This window comes from Galeopterus variegatus, unplaced genomic scaffold, assembly GCF_000696425.1.
Source record: "Galeopterus variegatus unplaced genomic scaffold, G_variegatus-3.0.2 Scaffold420, whole genome shotgun sequence".
In the NCBI taxonomy this organism is placed as follows: Eukaryota; Metazoa; Chordata; class Mammalia; order Dermoptera; family Cynocephalidae; genus Galeopterus; species Galeopterus variegatus.
Window position 1 is genome coordinate 217390 of NW_007726531.1, and position 20824 is coordinate 238213.

The following is a 20824-nucleotide window of genomic DNA, read 5'->3' on the forward strand; positions in this document are numbered from 1 at the left end:
TTTTTTTTTTTTTTTTTTTTTCTTTTTTCGTGACCGACAACAGGACCGCAACCCTCAGTGTTGCGCCCGCACCTCACTCAGCCAGTGAGCGGCCGGTCTGTACGTGGGATCCGAACCCTCGGTGGGAGTGCCGCCGTGCTCCCAAGCGGCACACTGTAGCAGTGAGCCACCGGGCCGGCCCCTGGACTGAATTTAATCAGAGGCCTAGAGTTTTCAATCTCTAAATTTCTCTAGGCAATTTATGTGATTAGATTGCCACACACATTTTTCCATTTCAATAACAAAGCCACAAAGATCTTTATATTCACAGACAAATCTTTAATATTGTGAAAGAAAACTAGTATGCCATTTCCAAACAGGGGCATGATTCCCTGATTTTCCTCTTCCGAGTCAGTAAGAATGCATTCCAGATAGAGGAAAGGAGAGGTATGGAGCTCTCCTTTGCCAACTCCCTTTCTCCACTCAAACATCCATTTTATTCAGACATAAGATGCTTTATTAGCCAAGTCTCCCCTGCTCTGCTTTGATATTTTGAGCCCAGTGGAGTATGACTGATCACCGCTCCCAGCATACATCTGTGGGCAGATTTTCGCTTGCACACACAGTACATACATCTTTGATCAAGACCAGCTGAGAACACTGGCTTACATTGGTGGACTTTGCATAATTCTGAACCTTGGCTATTCTAGCAAGGCTAAGGGGCTTATACTACTTTCTAGATGTTTTTTGCTCATGGAACTAATTCAATATAAATTTGCATAAGGGAAGTAGAATTAAAACAACTAAAATAATTTCTGTTCCTTTTTGATTATAGCAAAACAGACTGAACATCAAGTATGGTTTCTAAATTCTAAGCTTATGATCACAGACGGGAGCCATGAACCATGAATGCCAAGCAAACAGAGACCAAGTTAAATGTCAGAGTCAAATAAAATATACATCAAATTTAATTATACATATTTAATGATATGCATAATCACAGTAATTGCCCAACTAGATGAGAGGAGGGGCCAAAGACAAATTTCACCAGCTTCACAAATCAGCTGGGCCTGATGGCCACCCATCCTCTTTAATCCTACTCCAACTTCCCAAAGGGAAGACCCATACCAGACCAGGAGGCCACAAATACTCATTTACTCTCTGTATTCCTTCCACAGGCCAGAAGAAAGGGCTGGACATGTGAAGTCAAGAAAGGTCTCCATGCAAGATTCCTGCTCAGACTCTCAAATAAGCTATTCAGAGCTACCAGAAGCGTGCCTGTTTACCAGCATAACTGCAGCACCAAGCATAGAGTTAGTACCAATGTGTTAAAAGGATGATCCCCAAGACGATTGGGTGCTTGTGTCATGAGATGAGGAAGAAGATTGGCATGGCAATGTGAAAGAGTCTCAGAAATTCATCCCTCGTGCATATTGGCTAGTTGGTTTGCTTTCCTAACATCTACTAACCAAAGAAATGGGAGCTTTAAGGGATATGAAGGTACTGGGTTTCTATAGAAAGAGGGAGAGCAAACAAGAAAAGGGGCTGCCCACAAATTCCCCACTTCCTCACAATACTTGTGTCAAGGACAGGCCCTATTCCTTCCTCCTCCTTCTAGAACCTTTTCATCCTGTCCCATCACCTGCCCAAATCCATTCAGTGTTGGGCAAACCAGCAGTGGGAATAAGTAAGATACCTGTAAAGGTCTGGCCTTAGGATTCCACTCCTAGGGAAGAGCCCAGGATTGTTCTCAGGATTGTTTTTGTTTTGACTGGGAGGGGGTGGGGTATAAGACTGTTTATAACTTGCTTAGAATCTTTGCTTGCTGTAAACTACACCCAAGAGAAATTTTAGGATGCATTCCAAAATGGGAATACATAAAACTTTCCATCCAACTGTAATCATTCAGGAAAATGAGAGAACTTCTATCCCATTTGTGTTATAAATAACCCACTGAGGTTCTTTTCTAAAAACAAACAATGGTGTCATTTCTGCCAATTTATATCGAAAATTTGGTCCTGTTCAACTGTCGGTGCAAATTAAGATCAATTAATACTGCTCTCCTATCTGCTTTTGAATGTCTTATAATTGCCACAAATAATCATGTCTTTATATATTACACAGGGCAAGTGTTGATCTAATCAAAGGGGTAATTTCATTATCAGAAATTTGTGAAGTCTTCTTGGGGACAGAAAATCTTTTTGTTGGACAACAGAAATAATGGCCCTGACATGGCTTTCCTGGAAAATGAAAATAATGTATGCAGTTTATTACTTACATAGAAAGAAGGTTTTAGGATAATTATTCTCAGAGTTACCATACTATGAAGGATTAATGATAACTCATAAAAATACTGTAAAACACCACACATTATTAGACTATGATAAAAAAACTTCGTAATAAAAGTTCATATCTCCAATTATGACATGGTTTTCATAGAGAAAACCCATTAAAGACAGCTGTGTCTTAAGTACATTTTGAAAGACAGGCTCATAATGGGTAGTTATGGTAGTAAGCCTTTACATTGCCGCTGATTACTACACACACACACACACACACACACTCTTTTTGTGAAGAGCCTTCTTATGTGGGATCTAAACACAAAGTCATACTTGCTAATAGGTCTACATCAACTTCCATGGCAATGCTGCTGTTAGGAGGCAGAAGTGATACAGCCTTAGATCTTAACCAATTCCTACCACACCTTTGCTTGGTGTTTAACAGCCTTGTGGTGGTGGGGCTTTGACATGTAATCAATGGCAGCATGGTGTGGTAGAATAAACACTTTCTTTGAAATCAGGATGCATGAAATCTTGCTTCATGGTCTCACTTCTTACGCTGTCCAGAGCTATGATTCTGGACAAACCAGTTAATACCTCTGTGGTTTGGTTCACTCATCTATAAGATAAGGGGTTGCTCCTTGGCCACTTGGGATTCTACATCAAAATCCATATGATAGAGGAAGCCATGACTTCCTAACTCATCCTATTGAACTGTGTAGTTTAAAAATATGTCCACAAATTCTTTGACACTCCTCCCTTTAAAAGGTGGCATCTACTTTGTCCCTTTGTATTTTGTGACTGCCTCCATGAATTGGTGTCTCCTAAGGATAGATCAAGAAAAGCGACATGGTCTCTCTGTCTCTGTCTCTCTCTTTTCCACTCTCTTCCAGGGTAGATGCCTTTGGATACCTGAACCACCATGTAAGATATCCAGCTACCACACAAAAAAACAACACAGAGACAGAGAGAGGCCCAAGGAACGTCAGCTGTTTGTCTTCCAGCCCAGAAGAAGTGACTGATGTATGAGTGAAGACTCCTTGACTGCAACCTCATAGGATACCTTTTACTAGAACTACTCAGCTGAATCTCTCCTGAATTCCTATCCACAGAACCAGTGAGAGATAATAAATGATTATCGTTATTTTAAACTACTAAATTTCGGGGTCATTTGTTATGCAACCACAATAACTGAAAGAGGAACTATGATGGAATCAGAACAAAAGGACAAAAAAAAATGACACCTAGCCCCAAGATCAAACAATGAAATCTTTAGCATTCACAACCACCTCAGGAAAGAAGACAGACGTCTTCAAAAAAGATGACATAGAATTCAGGAAAAGCTTTAGAAACAAGAGAATAAGTTTTTTTTTTCTTCTCATCTTAAGGTACAGAACACGTCTGTCATCAAGATTACTGAATTATAAGTTCTAGAGCTCCGTGTTCAAAAGGCAAAGTCTCAAACATAATGAAGTGGTCAGACCATTGCAACAGGGAAAACCTCAAATTTTAACCTTGCTATTGAAGACTCTAAGATCAAAAGGTTAGAAAATGGAAGTGAGAAAGTTTTTTTTAAAAAAGCTAAGAATAGCCTAAATAATAATAAGATTAAAAGGATGGATAAACATTAAAAATAAAGAATTATGGGCCAGCCCGGTGGCGCACTGGATAAGTGCGCCGCTTGGGAAGCGCAGCGGCGCTCCCGCCCGAGGGTTCGGATCCCACATACAGACCGGTTCCCGCTCACTGGCTGAGTGAGGTGCGGGAGCAACGCCGAGGGTTGCGATCCCGTTGCCGGTCCCCGGTCCGGTACGGGGGCAACACTGAGGGTTGCGATCCATTGCCAGACATGGAAAAAGACAAAAAAAGGAAAAAAAAAAAAAGATGACAGGAGGTACAGTTCACCAATACATGCAATGAGAAACGCTAGAATAATCAATTTGTTATTTCCAAACTGGGTGAACTTCATGAGAATTTTCCACATTCATAGTTAAAAGAAGTATAGTAAGACTGGCCCTAAGCAGAACCATTTAAAACAGCAACAAAGTACAGGAAAGAGCTGGGGCACTTCAGTCATTTCTAGGTGGGCGCCAACACCATTGCTCGTTGCTCACTACTTTTCTACATCATGTCTTAGTGGACCTTGCAGTTGATGCATTGCAAATGTTTCCCCAAACACATTTCTGAATAACTGAAAGGTAGGACTTCTCCTTTTAAAGGGACAAGGAAAAGAGTAGGAGTCCAACCAGGAAAGGTGACATCTATCATTGGATGAGAGACAGTGGGTTTGGGGTACTCATGCACCAGGTGAAGATGAGCAAGGGTGATGCCCAGGAGAGGGCAAATGGTGGCCTGCAGGCAGGATGCAGCCACAAACCCATATCCTGCCACCCCATCCCCTGGCCCATCCAGTGTTTTCAAAACAGGAAATTTCACGTAAATAGTTTAGACCTTTATCTTCTCTCAAAATCCCGGACATCTAGCAACTCTGGCTAAGCATTCCCACCTGGTCTCAATCAGCTGGTGCTGACTAGCTGTTTCTCCCTTTGCACAGAACATGTGCTGTCTATTTGCCACACTCCCGGTCACTCTCCATTGTTTCATACCTGAGCTCACTCACTTGTTAACTTTACATTTGAGTTTGTGTTATGATCTAGACCAACAGAGGAATTTCAGACTCCAAACCCCCAAGTGTCTCTTGATCACTATAGGTTTGAAATTTTTGGTGGTTTGGAAATTACAATAAATACTGCAGTTGTGACCTTGCCAATGTCTTTCTCTAAACTACAAATGTGGCATCATGACAAATCCATATACCTCATGGTTATGTTAGTCATCTTACAACACTGATATTGAATATTGGAGTGCTAAATTTGTCTCCAGAAATATATACTGAGATTATTTGATACATCCTAATTATCTTTAAAATACAGACTGTGTCCATACACAGATCTAACATTCCCAGACCAAATAAGTGCAGAAAAGAGACAACAGTCATTCAGCTCTGAGATTAGGATGAACAGAAGTGGAATAAAGAGATCTACATATCATGAAGTATAACAATTTAATCACTTACCACAGAATATCTTCAAAGCTATTTCTAGTGGCGACTTAAGTAGGCAATGAAGGCATTTGTTGAGGGTTTAAGACCAGCATTTTCAAGTATGGGGCAGGAGAGGCATTAGAGAAAACAAGACGAGACAACTCACCAATTCCAGACATTGTCTGTGGCCATAGGCAGCAGCATAATGTATGCTGTTGTAACCCTCCTTGTCCCGGATGGATGGATTTGCATCATTCTGAAGCAGAAACTCTAGACATCTGTAAATACAAAGATCAGGTGTTATTTTAGAAAACATCTCTGAACCAAAAGGGATAATTAATGTAAGTTCTCCTACTATGAATGTTCCACAAAGCACTTTATGAATTTAAGTGTTTCTTTAAATATCCTACAGCAATGAACTTTTCATGTGCTGAAAGTTTGTGTTTTGTGTTCTAGAGCTATCTTTATTTCACCTTAAACTAGCCATTCTAGAATTCAGGAAAAGCTTTAGAAACAAGAGAATAAGTTTTTTTTTTCTTCTCATCTTAAGGTACAGAACACGTCTGTCATCAAGATTACTGAATTATAAGTTCTAGAGCTCCGTGTTCAAAAGGCAAAGTCTCAAACATAATGAAGTGGTCAGACCATTGCAACAGGGAAAACCTCAAATTTTAACCTTGCTATTGAAGACTCTAAGATCAAAAGGTTAGAAAATGGAAGTGAGAAAGTTTTTTTTAAAAAAGCTAAGAATAGCCTAAATAATAATAAGATTAAAAGGATGGATAAACATTAAAAATAAAGAATTATGGGCCAGCCCGGTGGCGCACTGGATAAGTGCGCCGCTTGGGAAGCGCAGCGGCGCTCCCGCCCGAGGGTTCGGATCCCACATACAGACCGGTTCCCGCTCACTGGCTGAGCGAGGCGCGGGAGCGACCCCGAGGGTTGCGATCCCGTTGCCGGTCCCCGGTCCGGTACGGGGACAACACTGAGGGTTGTGATGCGTTGCCGGACACGGAAAAAGACAAAAAAAAAAAAAAAGAATTAATTCAGTCACTACATACAAAGAAAGAAGCTTAAATTGTACCATTAGGAATACAGACTATAAAAAAATAAATTTTAAAAGCCCTTTCAGACAGAGATGTAATTTTTCTGAAAAGGCCACAGTCTTTGGAATAGGTTAGAGGAAAGAGTGTGGCTCCACCTTTGTTGAAGAGCCCAAAACTCCAGGACACTTGGGAATGTAATGAATTATGTTCAGTGCCTGTTGCAAATGGTCCAATCCTGCTGGTAAAACAGAGGATAACCAGGCAGGTAGCAATGCTCCATAATTTCAGTATTCTTTCTGTGACAGTGGGACAGGCATGTCTTTTACAAGGCCAAGCTCATTCGATTCCATGCGCAAATCAAAATTTTAAGATTCTAAATATAAATCTACACATTAAATGATACCTTCCAATGGAAAATTTCTATAGTTTACAAAAAAAGTTTTAAATGGCATTTACCTATTTTGGGGGTATAAGGCACAAGGAATAAATAAATCACGCATAGAGACAATTAGAACAGATACTTCAATTTCTGGAACAACTGATGAAAGACATAAAATTTTTAAACCAAATACCTACGTTTCACATGATTTATCCATAAAATGCTCCATTATAAATCAAACTACTATTAGAGTCCTACTTCCATGTTGTCTCTGGTCATTTATACCTTGTAAGGAAGTCCTTCTTATTTTGGTAATTAAATGTCCATGGGCAGAATCCCAGATGTGACTCATTTTAAACTGAATTTGGTTCTTTAAATAAAATTATTCAATAGGAATAGCATTCCAGTGGACACACAATCCCCAACTTCTGAATGAATTGTATTTTAAAAATCAGTTGATAAATTGAATTTTTAATTGGGAAAACACTTGGAATTGCTCCCAAAGAGTTATTTAACCCAGAATATAGCTGAACTACACCAACAGTACTATTATAACAACAGTGCTGTAGAATTTGGATACTCTCCACATTGTTTCTAAGGAAAACATGAATTTCACATTTAAACTGTGAATGCTTATCTTTTCTTGTCCCAGGATCCTGACTAGCAATTTGGGCACTTAAGATGCAAAATGAACAGATGCACATTAGGTCAGGGGTGTATTTGGACAAAGGAGCGGCCTCCCTTTCCACAAAAGAGTTCTCAGGCAGGCTGGATCCCTGCCCTTCCCCACCCCTCATGTTTGCTTCCTCTCCACCAGCTGTAAACGGGCTGGTCTAGCCCAGTGAAGCTGGCAGTTCACTGGAACAGGCGGCATTTTCTGAGGTGGCTTAAAATTCTAGTCTTTTTTTTTTTTTTTTCCTTTTTGTCTTTTTTTTTTTTTTTCCATGTCCGGCAACGGATTGCAACCCTCAGTGTCGCACCCGTACCAGACCGGGGACCGGCAACGGGACCGCAACCCTCGGTGTTGTTCCCACACCTCGCTCAGCCAGTGAGCGGGAACCGGTCTGCATGTGGGATCCGAACCCTCGGTGGGAGCGCCACCACGCTCCCAAGCGGCACACTGCAGCAGTGCGCCACCGGGCCGGCCCAAAATTCTAGTCTTTTAATATCAGTATTTAAAATTTTGGAGTATTAGGGCAAAACTTTGGTGATTCTGCTTCATAAACAGCTGTTTCCTGACCCTACAAAGTTATGTCCTATAGCCCGCACCAGGGCCACACTCTCTAACTGTACTCTTTCATAACAGTCTGGACCTAGGGGGTGCCCAGTGTAAGGTGGGAAGACCCCAGAGTGGACCCAAGCATTCAGATCACAGAGAAACTGGTTCTTGTGGCAACTGGGTATCTGCAGACTTGCAGAGCACTACACCCACTGGCTCCCACAGGATGATGGCGCACACAGTGTGGGCACCAGTTTGTTCATTTATTCCACAAATAGTTATTGCACACTAACTACATGCCAGGCACTGCCCTGGGCAGGGTAAGCTTCCCATTGACACTCAGGTGCAGAAAGGACTCTCCAAGGACGAGGCATTAGCTCTTCCCATGTGTCAACACCTTTGGGTGGTGGCAGGACTCCAGCCCCTTTCACAGCACAGCCAAGTCTCTGTCAGAAGTCACAGAGAGGCAGGTGGGGGAGGTGGGCACAGAGAGGCAGTTGGGGGAGGTGGGCACAGAGCAGCTCTTTGCAGGGAGCAGGGGCTCTTTGTAAGTTGATGGGTGTGTGGTGGGGGATGAGGGGAAGGTACAACTAGTATATTTCACATCAAACCTCATGACCTTTATCTATAGAATCTGCTAAATAGTTATCCTCAGGCCATAAAGTTAGAACCTAAGGCCTTGAGAGGAGGCTTAATATGCCCCCAAGGTGAATGATACATGGCAGTCAGAAATAATATTTAGAACACCCGGTCCACTGATGGTCTAAGAAAAACTTAAAATTTTAGAAAGAGTTCCTTGTGTGAAAACAGCAAGAATGAAGGAGGTATTAAGTGAACAGTTTCTTTTCCATTAAAGGCAAGCCCACATCACTTCCTCAAGATCCCAAGTGAAGTCCCAGATAGTAAGGCAAGCACACGAGGCGACCCAGAGAAGCAGACAGAACAGCAGAATACACCTGCTCCTCTGCCAAGAAGAAACTTACAGAGCCGCTTCCTTTTCTTTCAGCTCCCTGGCTCTGTCAAGTTCTTCGGAATTTTCATGGGTATTTCCTAGGATAGTCTTACTTCTCCACATAAGGGACAGAAAAAAAAATTGCAATGAATATTTTTGATGACTCAGTTGTTAATAGTTTGGGTGCAATTTATATCTCAACGATCTTACTGCAACTCAAAAGAAACAGGCACCACTGGTCTTCACTGAGGACATACATGGTTCTTTCCAAGGACATTCCATAAATCTATTCTCTTCCAAGGAGCCCAAGTGAGAACATGACTTTCCTAACACATCCACCTAGGTATTGGTGATTAAGGCATCTTAAACTCCCATGGTAAGAAGGAGGCAACTTAGCTCAAACTTCTCTGACTCCTCTGACAGTCTGTGTTCCCTCCTTGCCAGTTCAGCATCTCTTTTACCCAGGAAAGGGTCCTAATCACCCATCATCTGCCAGAACAATCCTTCATCATCCAGGATTCCTCTTCTGGATCTTAACAGATGCAACATACGTATCCCCCACCCCTTCCACCACCTCTACTCTATTCCAAGTGAACAGCATTGAGCCTGGCACATAGTAGATGCTCAATAAATATCTGTTGAATTAATAACCTGCATGGCTATAGAATCCTGAGTGCTCCAACTGATATTATTACTATATAATAAAAATAATATTTACATAATGAAACACATAATAAAATTTTAATATAAATAAATGTAAATATGAAGAGAAAAATAAGAAATGTTTTTCAGACTATGTATCTTAACCCATTACTAAATTGTGAAATCAATTTAGTGGGTTGTAGTCAGCAATTTCTTTTAATAAAATAGTAGAGAAAATATCAGAATTCATCATACATAGTAAAAGTAAATACGGTTTATGAAATTTTATTTGTTTTACATACATATATATAAAACATACATATGTGAATGTGTGTACTGGGTCATGACATAAGATGTATTTCTTACTGTGGATCTAAAATATTTGAAAGCCATTGCTCTATGCAAGAAGCAGTTAGCACTGACCCAGAATCAATACCACAGCACAGGGCAGCAAATAATTCAATAGTTCTCCAAACAATGTCACCAAAAAATATTCCTATGAAGGAGGTCCTGCCTTAAGCCTTTGCAAACAATTTCATAAACTGGCTCACTTATTTCTGCTCTCCATTTGTAGCCAACACATCCAAACACATCCAGGGCAACCAACTTCCTCTCCTCCAGCTCTTGATGGAGCATTCATGCCCTGGTTTGGAACAACGCTGCCTATTTTACACATGTGGGTGCTGCATTTGAAGGCTGTTGGGATTATGCATAGGTTTCTATTTTTGACATATGGCATATATATTAGCAAATGTAAGTTTTGCAGCAAATGAAGCATTTAAGTGGTGATGATGAAAATTACAATTTATGTCAAAATAAGTTACAACAGTTGAATAACTGAAAACCTGGGCTTGACAGCTCCACTTGACATTCAACCCAAAGAATAGAGAAGAGGAGTAATTGTGCAGTGACATGTCATAATCAAACATGAATGGGAAAACCCAGTTAAGGCTGAAGCAATTCTAACTCCTTTGGGTCTGGATGAGAGAGATTCCTCTTTTGCTGTTTCCATGAACCAGTGTAAAACTTAGCAGAACACCCCCCCCCACCAGCCCTACCCCCAGAGAAAGCATGAGCAAGGCTGTTTTTACTTTCTATCCATGTCTGATGCCGCAGCATAGTGCAAAGCTGTCCGTCCCCAGTCATCTGTTTCATTAACGTTGGCTCCCGTGGCCACTAATGTCTCAATACAGTGGAAATGACAATTCGCAGCTGCATAGTGCAAAGGGGTCCTGAAAAACAAACAGTGGTTTATTACTGTGTATTACTTCATTCAGTCTGGAACACAGATCCATCATTGGCACTAGCTCTGACAGCAGTATTCCCAGGGGTATGGAAAGCTCTTTGGCTTTGTGGAAGCCATGGGCTGTGTCTTCCTTTGACCACATGTATTGGAACTGAGGCTACAAAGACAGTGGCTTCAGACAAGGCCACCCATTGCAGAACTATCCTTTCTTCCCATTCCTAGTGCCTATCCTGGTTTAGGTCTACATTATTGCTTGTTTGGACTATTGCAAGACCTCCACCCCCATTAAGACCACCCTTAGCTCTAACCTTAAGTGGTATGAATGAAGAACTGGGTTTTCCAAGGTACAACACCTGCATATGATAATTCTCTTCTAAAACTTTCTGTCCTCCCCAGTGAACAAATGCTTGATTTTTTAGCCTAGAATTGAAGACCTTCCCAAGCTGGTCCCAATCTCCTTTTACAGAGTATCTCTCTCCCCTGGATGTACCCATTATTGAATGATTTGAAGTTTTTCCAATCATGTCCACACTGCCCTCCACATTTGCCCATGTTCTTTCTCTCCAGGAGTACCGTTTCCTGAACCACTTCCACCCATCGAAATCACACTCATCCTTCATTTTTCAGAAGTTATTTCTTTTTTTTTTGCTTTTATTATTATTTTTAATTGACACATAATAATTGTACATATTTATGAGGTACTGTGTGATATTTCAATTCATGTATTCAATGCTTAATGACCAAATTAGTGTAATTAGCATATCCATCACCTCAAACATTTATCATTTCTTTGTATTGGAAACATTCAAATTCCTCTCTTCTATTAGAAAATATACAATAAATTGTTGTTATTTATAGGCACCCTGCAGTGCTATAGAACATTAGAACTCACTCCTCCTATGTAGCTGTAATTTTGTATCCATTAGTCAACTTCACACCACCCCCCTCACCCCCTACCCTTGTCAGCCTCCAGTAACCACTACTCTACTCTCTGCTTCTATGAGATCAACTCTCTTAGCTTCCAAGCATGAGTGAGAACATGGGATACTTCTCTTTCTGTGCCTGGCCTACGTCACTTGACATAATTACCTTTCTTTTGTCTAAGATTGCTTAGCTACTGTCTGGGTCTCTCTTGAGCTCTTATCACATATTGCCTTAGTTTTAGCTATTGGTGTACTGTCTCATCTTCTCCACTGAACTGGTAAGCTCCTTGAGAGTAAGGATATAGGTTAATGGGAAGAACAACGCATACAAAATCAAAAGCCCAGGTTCTTGTCTTGGCAGATCTGCAAGCTGGGCCAAATCATGCCCTCTCTCCGGGCCTGGGCTTCTTCATCCTTATTTCAATACAGACATTTGAGCAACTGTCCCTTAAGGCCCTTTCAAGATCTAAAATTCTGGGTACCTGAGTAAATCATTTAGATTATCTGGGCTCAGCTTTTCCATTTATTAAAAAGGATGATATGCACCCTCATACGCCTCATAGAGTTACTATGAGAAACCAAGAACCTTGTAAAGGGCAAGATTGCAGAAATGCGAAGCCATTTGCTTTACATTACTTATTTTTAGTTCTCAATTATTTAAGTTTTTCTGGTGTGACTAGCCAATATTCAGACAATAATAATCAAATAGAATACTAGAAATAAACTAACTTTATTTCAATAATTATCAGTCTTCAAGTACAACTATTTTATATTTTGAAATCAATTTATGGGCTCTTTTACTAGTTGATTTTCTCTTTAGTTCAAAAGAAGGAAACTATAAGTATTTTACATATTGGATTGCTCATGTTTTAACTAATTAGACTGAAAACTATTAGATATCAACCACATGACAGGGCCCAAATATAAAGAGAAAGTGACACTCAGTCCTTGTCCTCAGGAGATTCACAGTCAGGTGGGAGAGAGACAAGGAAACAGAGTCCATGAGAACATTATGATGTGTGCGGCTGTTGTGGAACGTGTAGGGTGCTAGGGGGGCAGAGAGAGGTGCACTCCCATCAGAGAGCAAGGAGGTGTCACTTGACGGGAACCTGGAAGGATGAATAGGAGTTGTCTTAGGTAGGTTGGTGAGAGAAGAAATTTGTAGCAACCCCAAAAAGCCAGGGTGCACGTGGAGAGGAGCGGTGAAGAGATGCTATAGGGAAAAAAATATATATATATATATTTATATACATATACACACATAAAAATATATATACAAAGGATCATTAAGGTAAGAAAAATTCTACGACCCATGGGTAGGGTGTGTGTGTGCGCATGTGTGTGTTTTTGATATTTTAAACATGTATAAAAATTTATAACATAATAATAAAATGCTCTAGATCTTATGACCAGATTCTGGGTTAGGAGGGCTAAAGTGTTCTACTCTGCTACAAACAGAATTTTCTAAACTATGCCCATGTGAGAGATTTTTCAAAAATTTAAAGGAGAAGAGAAACCAGTGGCACTTCTATACCGAAGCTGTGAGAGAAGATACTTTCCTCGTGGCTTGTGCTTGCTTTGTTGGCATTTCCCTCCAAGAAGGGATTTCCTTCTGAAGATGGAATCCACCCCACTAGCTTCCCTGTTTACCATTTCAGCATAACATGATTACTAGACTATTCCCCACTACTCCTTTTATTTAGGCACTTGAAGCAGAGCTCTCTGATTACATACCTCCCACACTTGTCCTTTTTATGGAAATCCGCTCCACTGCTCTGCAAGAGTTTAATACATTCCACATTACTAGAAAGACAGGGAAAACATCATTAAGATGGTAGAAATCAATTCCTGAGCTACCTTCAGAAAGAGCTGTTTTCTGCAGAGTGCAGGACAAAATGAAATGGTAGCTCCAGGTTTAAATTCTTTTATCAAAAAATAACCTGAACATATTGGAGCAATGCCATATTGTAAGGACCTAAAGTTCCCAAAGTTCCTTTTTCACAGCAAATAGAGCAATAAATAAAAGAGCTAGGTGGAACATTTTCAATTCCATGACTTAGGAATTTAATGATTATTACGTGATTAAACCCTCCAGTGATGGTTTCATCGTTTATCCTAAAGTTCTTCAAAATCATCAAGAGTTTTTAAAACAACCACTTCAACCTATTATAATTTCATGTCACCTTTAAACAATGAGCCAGAATGGATGAGCATTACCTTTTATCACAGGAGAATGAATTCACCATGATAACCACTTTCAACCTAGATACTCCTTAATGGAAAATGAAACAGCTGCATTTCCCTGTCTTTGTAATCTAGGTAAATAAATGTGCAGAACCAAGGCCGAAAACGATGTAATGGAGCACAGTGATCTTCGAAAGCTTCTTTGTCATTTGCAGAAGCAATAAATCATGTTTAGTAGAGAGAAAAGGACCCACTGAAGTGAATTTTCCTATTGAAGGGCATATAGCTAAATATTAATTTTAATAGGATTCTCAGTCATGAATCCAGAATGGTGTGTTGCCACTTTCTGAACAGGTCTGATATTTTTAAAAATGTGGGCATAAAAAGAGACAATCATTCATTGTTCTAAACTTGGGTTGCTAAGAAGTGGCCCAGAATTTATTGTTTTATTATAATTTAAATAAGAAAAATGATCTCATTAATGACAAACCTGAGCAGGGCTCTCCCCACCCCACATTCACCCTTTATAGTCACCTTTCTCAGAGGACTAGCTATTGCAGTCATAAAATATAAGAACTTTTAAAGATAAGTATGTGTTGGTGTAGCATGCCAGTTGATATAAAGCGCCTGTCTCTTAATGAAAGTTGCCAAAGGATCAAAGGCAGATCCAAGTTGTGTGGCTTGTGAGGCTCATGCAATTTGGGGGCTGGGATGGGGGAAAGGGGGTCCTTTTAAAAATAATACAAAATTATAAATATGAAATTAGATATAAGACCTCAGGGACCCATGTAAATAGGGGCCTCAAAAGTTTTACGTTCAATCCACCTCTGATAAATAGGTAATGCCTTTGGTAATATGCATGTGACAAATGGAAAAGCATTGCTGTTCCTCAAGGACCAGGAAATTGATTAAGAACTAACACCTTACCCAAAGAGGTGCCATATTTAGTCAATGTGTGGTCATATATCAACATTGGATTGATCAGAGCTTTAATCTAATCACTGATATGAAAAAAGAGTAGGCGATGAAAAACTCTCTTTTCAACTAAAAAAAGGCAATGTGATTTAATAATCACTTTAATAAATGTAATACATTAATAAATTTATAAATAAACTTAATAGATTTAATAAAGTGATTTAATAATCACTTCTTGCCTATCCTTAGGGTTTTCTTGAACTTTGTTCACATTTAGTCATTATAAAGACTTAAAAACTAGTTTTGAAATAAGGACAAAATATCTATAAATGAACATGGATTAATTCAATCTTGGATTCTCTTGATCATCACCCACCTACAGCAACAAAAGAGGAAAAACTTAGGAACAAATTTCAAATTGTTTTCTTTTGGTGGAGGGGGTACCAAGTAGATACACATGCTATAGTCTGAAAATCTACAGTTAAAAAAAAAAAGGAAAGAGAGAGAAGAAAACAAAAGAAAAACTATATGATAAGGGCTAATAATTTTTCTTTGGAAGACCAAAATTCAAGTAATCTAGAAATGCAACACAGTGATATTTGATATTTGGGAGAAATGACTCTTACCCATTTTACTAAGGAAATTGCCTTTGATTCACAATCAACTTGAGTCAATTAAGATGAATTAGTAATTAAGTCATGATAACTAAAATTGCTAACTACTCACCCTCCTGCAGCAGCAGCATGAAGGCACGTTCTTCCAAATTTATCTGGGGTGTCTATTTCAAAGCCTGCAGACAGCACGTGCTCATTACTAAACAAGGATACTATGCTATACTTTTGTCCTAGTTAAACCACAAGAAACATTGCAGAGACAGAAAAATCAGTTAGTAGAAAAACCAGAACGCAAGCAATTGTAGTCAGAAAGAGGTTGTCATGGAAACGAATGGTAACTGCTCAAGCTTAGCAATTTTATAGGAAGAACCGTGAAGTCAAGGAGGATTTATTTTCACATTCAGCCCTGGGTGAACGACAGACCCATTTTTCAAACCCGGAATAGAAATTTATGAAACCAATTTGAGATAAGTAGGGCAACAGACAGGCAGACAGACACATGGAGAAAACATGGAAGGCAAAAGAGTAATCCTAACATGCTGGAATAGGTATTTTCTTAAGTGTATTCCAACCTTTTGGTTGGTTCAAGATTTGGGAAACATACTTTCATGCAGGGATTATTTTTAAACGTTTCAAAAGCAGTGGAAGCAGAATCAACCATAGGTAAAGTACTTTAAAAAAATGCCTCTGGGATATCTGATGAATTAATTCATAAACAATCTTTGTGTTGCAGACCTCTACCACTTTTGAAAGCCTGGAACTTCTTAATATATGGAGACTGCCGGAAGCAGTGATAAGAAAGATTAGCAAAGCTCCAAACCAGGGAGAATTTCTTGGTTTCAAATAGCCCCACGTTAAAAAAATAAAAATTAAACTTAGTTGGAGGGGATCAGCTGTGGTGAGTTTTCAATGCCCAGAGCGTGGGAAGGTAACACGACATTTTCTACTGCTAAACTGTAGAGGATGTGGCCTTTTTCTTTTGTTGAAAAATATTAAAGGTTAAGCCACTACTTTAAGCCTAAAGATGATTTCTTCTTCTAAGACTTAAACTTTCTATAAGCTCTGGCCATCCCTGCCTCTCCCTCACCCTGGATCACCCAAGCTTTAACTTGAAAAATAGACAAGACTTATTCTGGGGCAGATATTCAGACATTCAAACAGCTTCCACACCAAGCTGGGAGCTGTCACACGTAGTTAGCTGTGGGACACACTCCTCCTTGTCAAGTCAGGTAATGACATGAAGCCCAGTCAGCCATTCACTCTGCCCAGACACGGGAAGCCACGTGACTCACGTACAGGGCACACTAATCCTCATTTCTGGTAATGGATTTACTTACCCGATGATAACAACTTTCTGCAGCAGTCAGAGTGAGCATTTAGGGCAGCTAAATGTAAGGGGAACATGCTATGGATTCCACACCTAAGGAGGAAAAAACCAGATTAGCTCATGGTAACAGATCTCAAGATAGTGCAGAAGGACGATTACCTTCCTAGAAGTTCCCTGACGAAAATTAACACCTCGTGTAGGGATGCTTGGCTGAAATAATTTTATAATTCTTCCATTCAATAAATAATTATGCAATCATGTTTTACCTTAAAATAATAAAATCCCGGATCTAAACCAGAATTAAAGCCCCTAACCATAAGAATGTATATTTTAAAGAAAATCTGTTTCACATAAACAGTGACTCTTTAAATTTAAAATTAATTTTGGGCCGGCCCGGTGGCGCACTGGATAAGTGCGCCGCTTGGGAAGCGCGGCAGCGCTCCCGCCCGAGGGTTCGGATCCCACATACGGACCGGTTCCCGCTCACTGGCTGAGCGAGGCACAGGAGCAACACCGAGGGTTGCAATCCCGTTGCCGGTCCCCGGTCCGGTACGGGGGCAACACTGAGGGTTGCAATCCGTTGCCAGACACGGAAAAAGACAAAAGACAAAAAAAAAAAAATTTAAAATTAATTTTCCTTCAGCTTAGTGATCCTATGTCTCATGCATGCTTACATCTATCATTTATTTAACACTTTCTAAGCATCAGATACTATGCTAAGTGCCAGAGATAACAATGTTGAACACGATACTCTCAACTTTGAAAAGCAGTCTGTCTCATTCTTTGATTTAATAAATAAATACTCATTATTGACCTATTATGTGCCAAGCACTTTGCTAAAAGTTAATAGCGGCTGTATTATTGAAAATAAAATTTTCAATGAGAATAAAAACTAATGTTTACCTTTTAAAGGTGAAACTTCATCTTCCTAATAAACTTTAATGTTGCACAATAACCCACATCACAATACCAGTCACGAAAACACAGTTAGGAATAATAAACATTACTCTGCACCTATTTCATAGACCTAGCACTATTAAAGAAAGAATCTACAAAAGGACTTATTAGACTGACCCCACCATAACACAATCCCCAGGATGATCCCTTAAGGGACAGGCAGCCTTCTGACGGTGGCAAGTTTTGCCTTCAGAAGTAAATCCTCCTCCTCCCACCACCTCTCCTCAAACAAGGACCCACGATAGTGTGGTGAGTTGTAGTCATAACAGCATCATTGGGTGGCTCCTGTGTACTAATAAGCATTTACAATGTTAGTGATCACTTCTCAAAACATCTCATTTTAATCAAATAATACATTTCAGATTTTTAAAATCCTCTGCTTAACACAAGGAAGTATGGGACTATATCTATTTATACCCTGCAGCCTTAATTACATTAAGTTTCTTCTCTGGGACAAAGTGGCCCATTTTCAAATTCCACACTTCATATGGAAACACATATGATTCGTCAAGTTTCAGACACATGAATCTTATCTGCCATCTCAAAAGTTGATATTATTATATGTGTGTGAAGTGTGAAAGTATATACTTATTCACAGATATTTCATGGTATTCAGTGTTTTGCAAAATCCTAGTGTGCCAGCAATTAATCACTGTTCTCTCTTTCCATGATAACTCCTTTCTATTTACTGGTGTTTTTGTTCAGTCTTCCCTCTGTTCACTTCTCTTTCCCTACATGGAGATTTCCAACTTGGTGTATATAATAGCTGGCATCCATCAAGAGATGCAATTTGCCCGTCTACCGGGCAGTTTCATGTGGAGGAGAACTGCTTGTAATTGCCTCCCTCATCACTTACAAAAAAAATTCTGAAAAGCAATTCCATCAGTGACGACCTTGGCGCTCATGACAAGGAAGAAGGAGTCGGGGGATGGGAGAGAAGCTTTTCTATTTATGCTATTATTTATATTCTTCCCTCCTGATGCGAGAGAAACACCATTTTAAAAATATATATAACATTTTTAAAAGCTCCTTACTAAATGGAAATATAAACTAATGTTATTTTACCTAAGCATTTTATTTGTTTGGGGGAGTTAAGACAAAAATATACGATTAAATATCTCCGGACGTTTGGAAGAGGAAAATGGATAGAATATTTTCTAGGATGGTTTTAAGTTCCTGAAAGAACATGCCTAAAATCAAGGACTAGATTTCTCAAGATTTCTTTGAGTCTTCCTCATCCTTTTATATATGCATAAAAATATAAGTATATTTAATATATATTTTTTATTATATATATACTTATTTTATATATCCTTTTATATATGTAAATATATGTTTATATTTATATATTTATAATATTTATTTATTATAAATAAATAATATTAAAAATATATTTATTACATATTTTTATATATTTTATATATATATATATAAAGAAAGAATGAGGAAGGCTCAAAGAAATCTTTAGGGCCGGCCCGGTGGCGCACTGGAGAGTGCGCCGCCTGGGAGTGTGGTGGCGCTCCCGCCGAGGGTTCGGATCCCATGTGGAGACCGGTTCCCACTCACTGGTTGAGTGCGGTGCAGGCGCAACACTGAGGGTTGTGATCCCGTTGCCAGTCAGTAAAAAAGACAAAAAGGAAAAAAAAAAAAGAAATCTTTAGAAATCTAGTCCTTGACTTTAGCCATGTTCTTTCAGGAACTTAAAACCATCCTAGAAAATATTCTATCCATTAAACACACACACTCATATGTATATTTACACTCACACACATATATATACACACTATCTTTATACAATATAATACAAGCAAATGAATTAGAGAAAATAGCATTAAACTCTATAAGAAACCAATTTGGAAAGACAAAAAAAGTATAAGAGATAGTATAATAGCAACAGTATTGTAATATATTACATAAACTGTACTATCAATACTTCTAATCAACATTGTCTAACCAACCTTCTTTTTTTTTTTTTTTGTCTTTTTGTCTTTTTTTCCGTGTCCGGCAACGGATCGCAACCCTCAGTGTTGCCCCCGCACCGGACCGGGGACCGGCGACGGGATCGCAAGCCTCGGCGTTGCTCCCGCGCCTCGCTCAGCCAGTGAGCGGGAGCCGGTCTGTACGTGGGATCCGAACCCTTGGACGGGAGCGCTGCCGCGCTTCCCAAGCGGCGCACTATCCAGTGCGCCACCGGGCCGGCCCCCTAACCAACCTTCTAATCAACTTAACACCCCTGTCTTTAGAAAATTCATCATACTTTATATTAGGTAATTATTTCATTTTTTCACTGCTATTTATAAACTTCAGAAAAGAAATAGAAGTACTCCAACTTAAAAGGTTTAGTAAAAATTCTGTTTGACATATATTTTTTATTCCACAATTAGTAAAAAGACACCACTTGAGTGTACGTTTTGAAAACATATTAGTGTAGACTCAAGAACTATTGGCATTTGAACTTAAATATGATATTATAGTTCAAAGAGTAAAATATCAAGTCAAGATTGGAAAGAAAAAAGTAGAATTCAGAATCTCTGAATCACTTCAGAAATAATTCATGCATTTCAAAATAAAATGATCCTTTACTATTATAAAATAAGACTGCTTATTAAAAAAGAAGGCATACAAAACCTTTAGCAGGAACATTAGGACTTGGCTGTTTACATCAAGGAAGATCAAGAATAAAGATGTCAAATAACACTGAAGTTCACAATGCATAAGTTACAGGAAAGAGGAGACCAATTCCAATTAAATTGCTACATTTATTTGACTAGGCATTAAATTAATGGGACACATTTGTATTAGCTTTTTCTAATTTAGGTGTTTGCTGGCACCTCCTACCCATTAATTTCAGAATAAATGGGAGCTGAAAGACCATGCATCATAGAGAGCTATCAGAGGTGAAGAAAGGGCTTTTGCATCATTAAGAATATCAGTTCTGGGCCAAGCCCGTGGCGCACTCGGGAGAGTGCGGCGCTGGGAGTGCAGCAGCACTCCCGTCGCGGGTTCGGATCCTATGTAGGGATGACCAGTTCGCTCACAGCGCTCACTGGCTGGGCTGAGTGCAGTGCGGCTGGGCTCCAAAAGGGCAAAAAAAAAAAAAAAAAAAAAAACTCAAGTGA

General features: G+C 39.4%; 1 protein-coding gene across 2 annotated transcripts in view; it reads right to left on the reverse strand.

The window, feature by feature from the left end:
- The window catches only part of ANKRD44 (ankyrin repeat domain 44), a 183692-nt gene that overhangs the window by 73830 nt on the left and 89038 nt on the right, over positions 1-20824 (reverse strand). The window contains exons 10-15 of one of the 2 annotated variants that reach the window (XM_008568521.1): positions 16759-16841; positions 15534-15597; positions 13443-13511; positions 10631-10771; positions 8929-9009; positions 5468-5579 (exon numbers count right to left, since the gene is read on the reverse strand). In XM_008568521.1, the coding sequence (XP_008566743.1) occupies positions 5468-5579; positions 8929-9009; positions 10631-10771; positions 13443-13511; positions 15534-15597; positions 16759-16841 (550 nt within the window). Of the gene's footprint in view, positions 1-5467; positions 5580-8928; positions 9010-10630; positions 10772-13442; positions 13512-15533; positions 15652-16758; positions 16842-20824 lie in introns of both variants that reach the window. The other variant, XM_008568520.1, reaches the window with a different exon arrangement.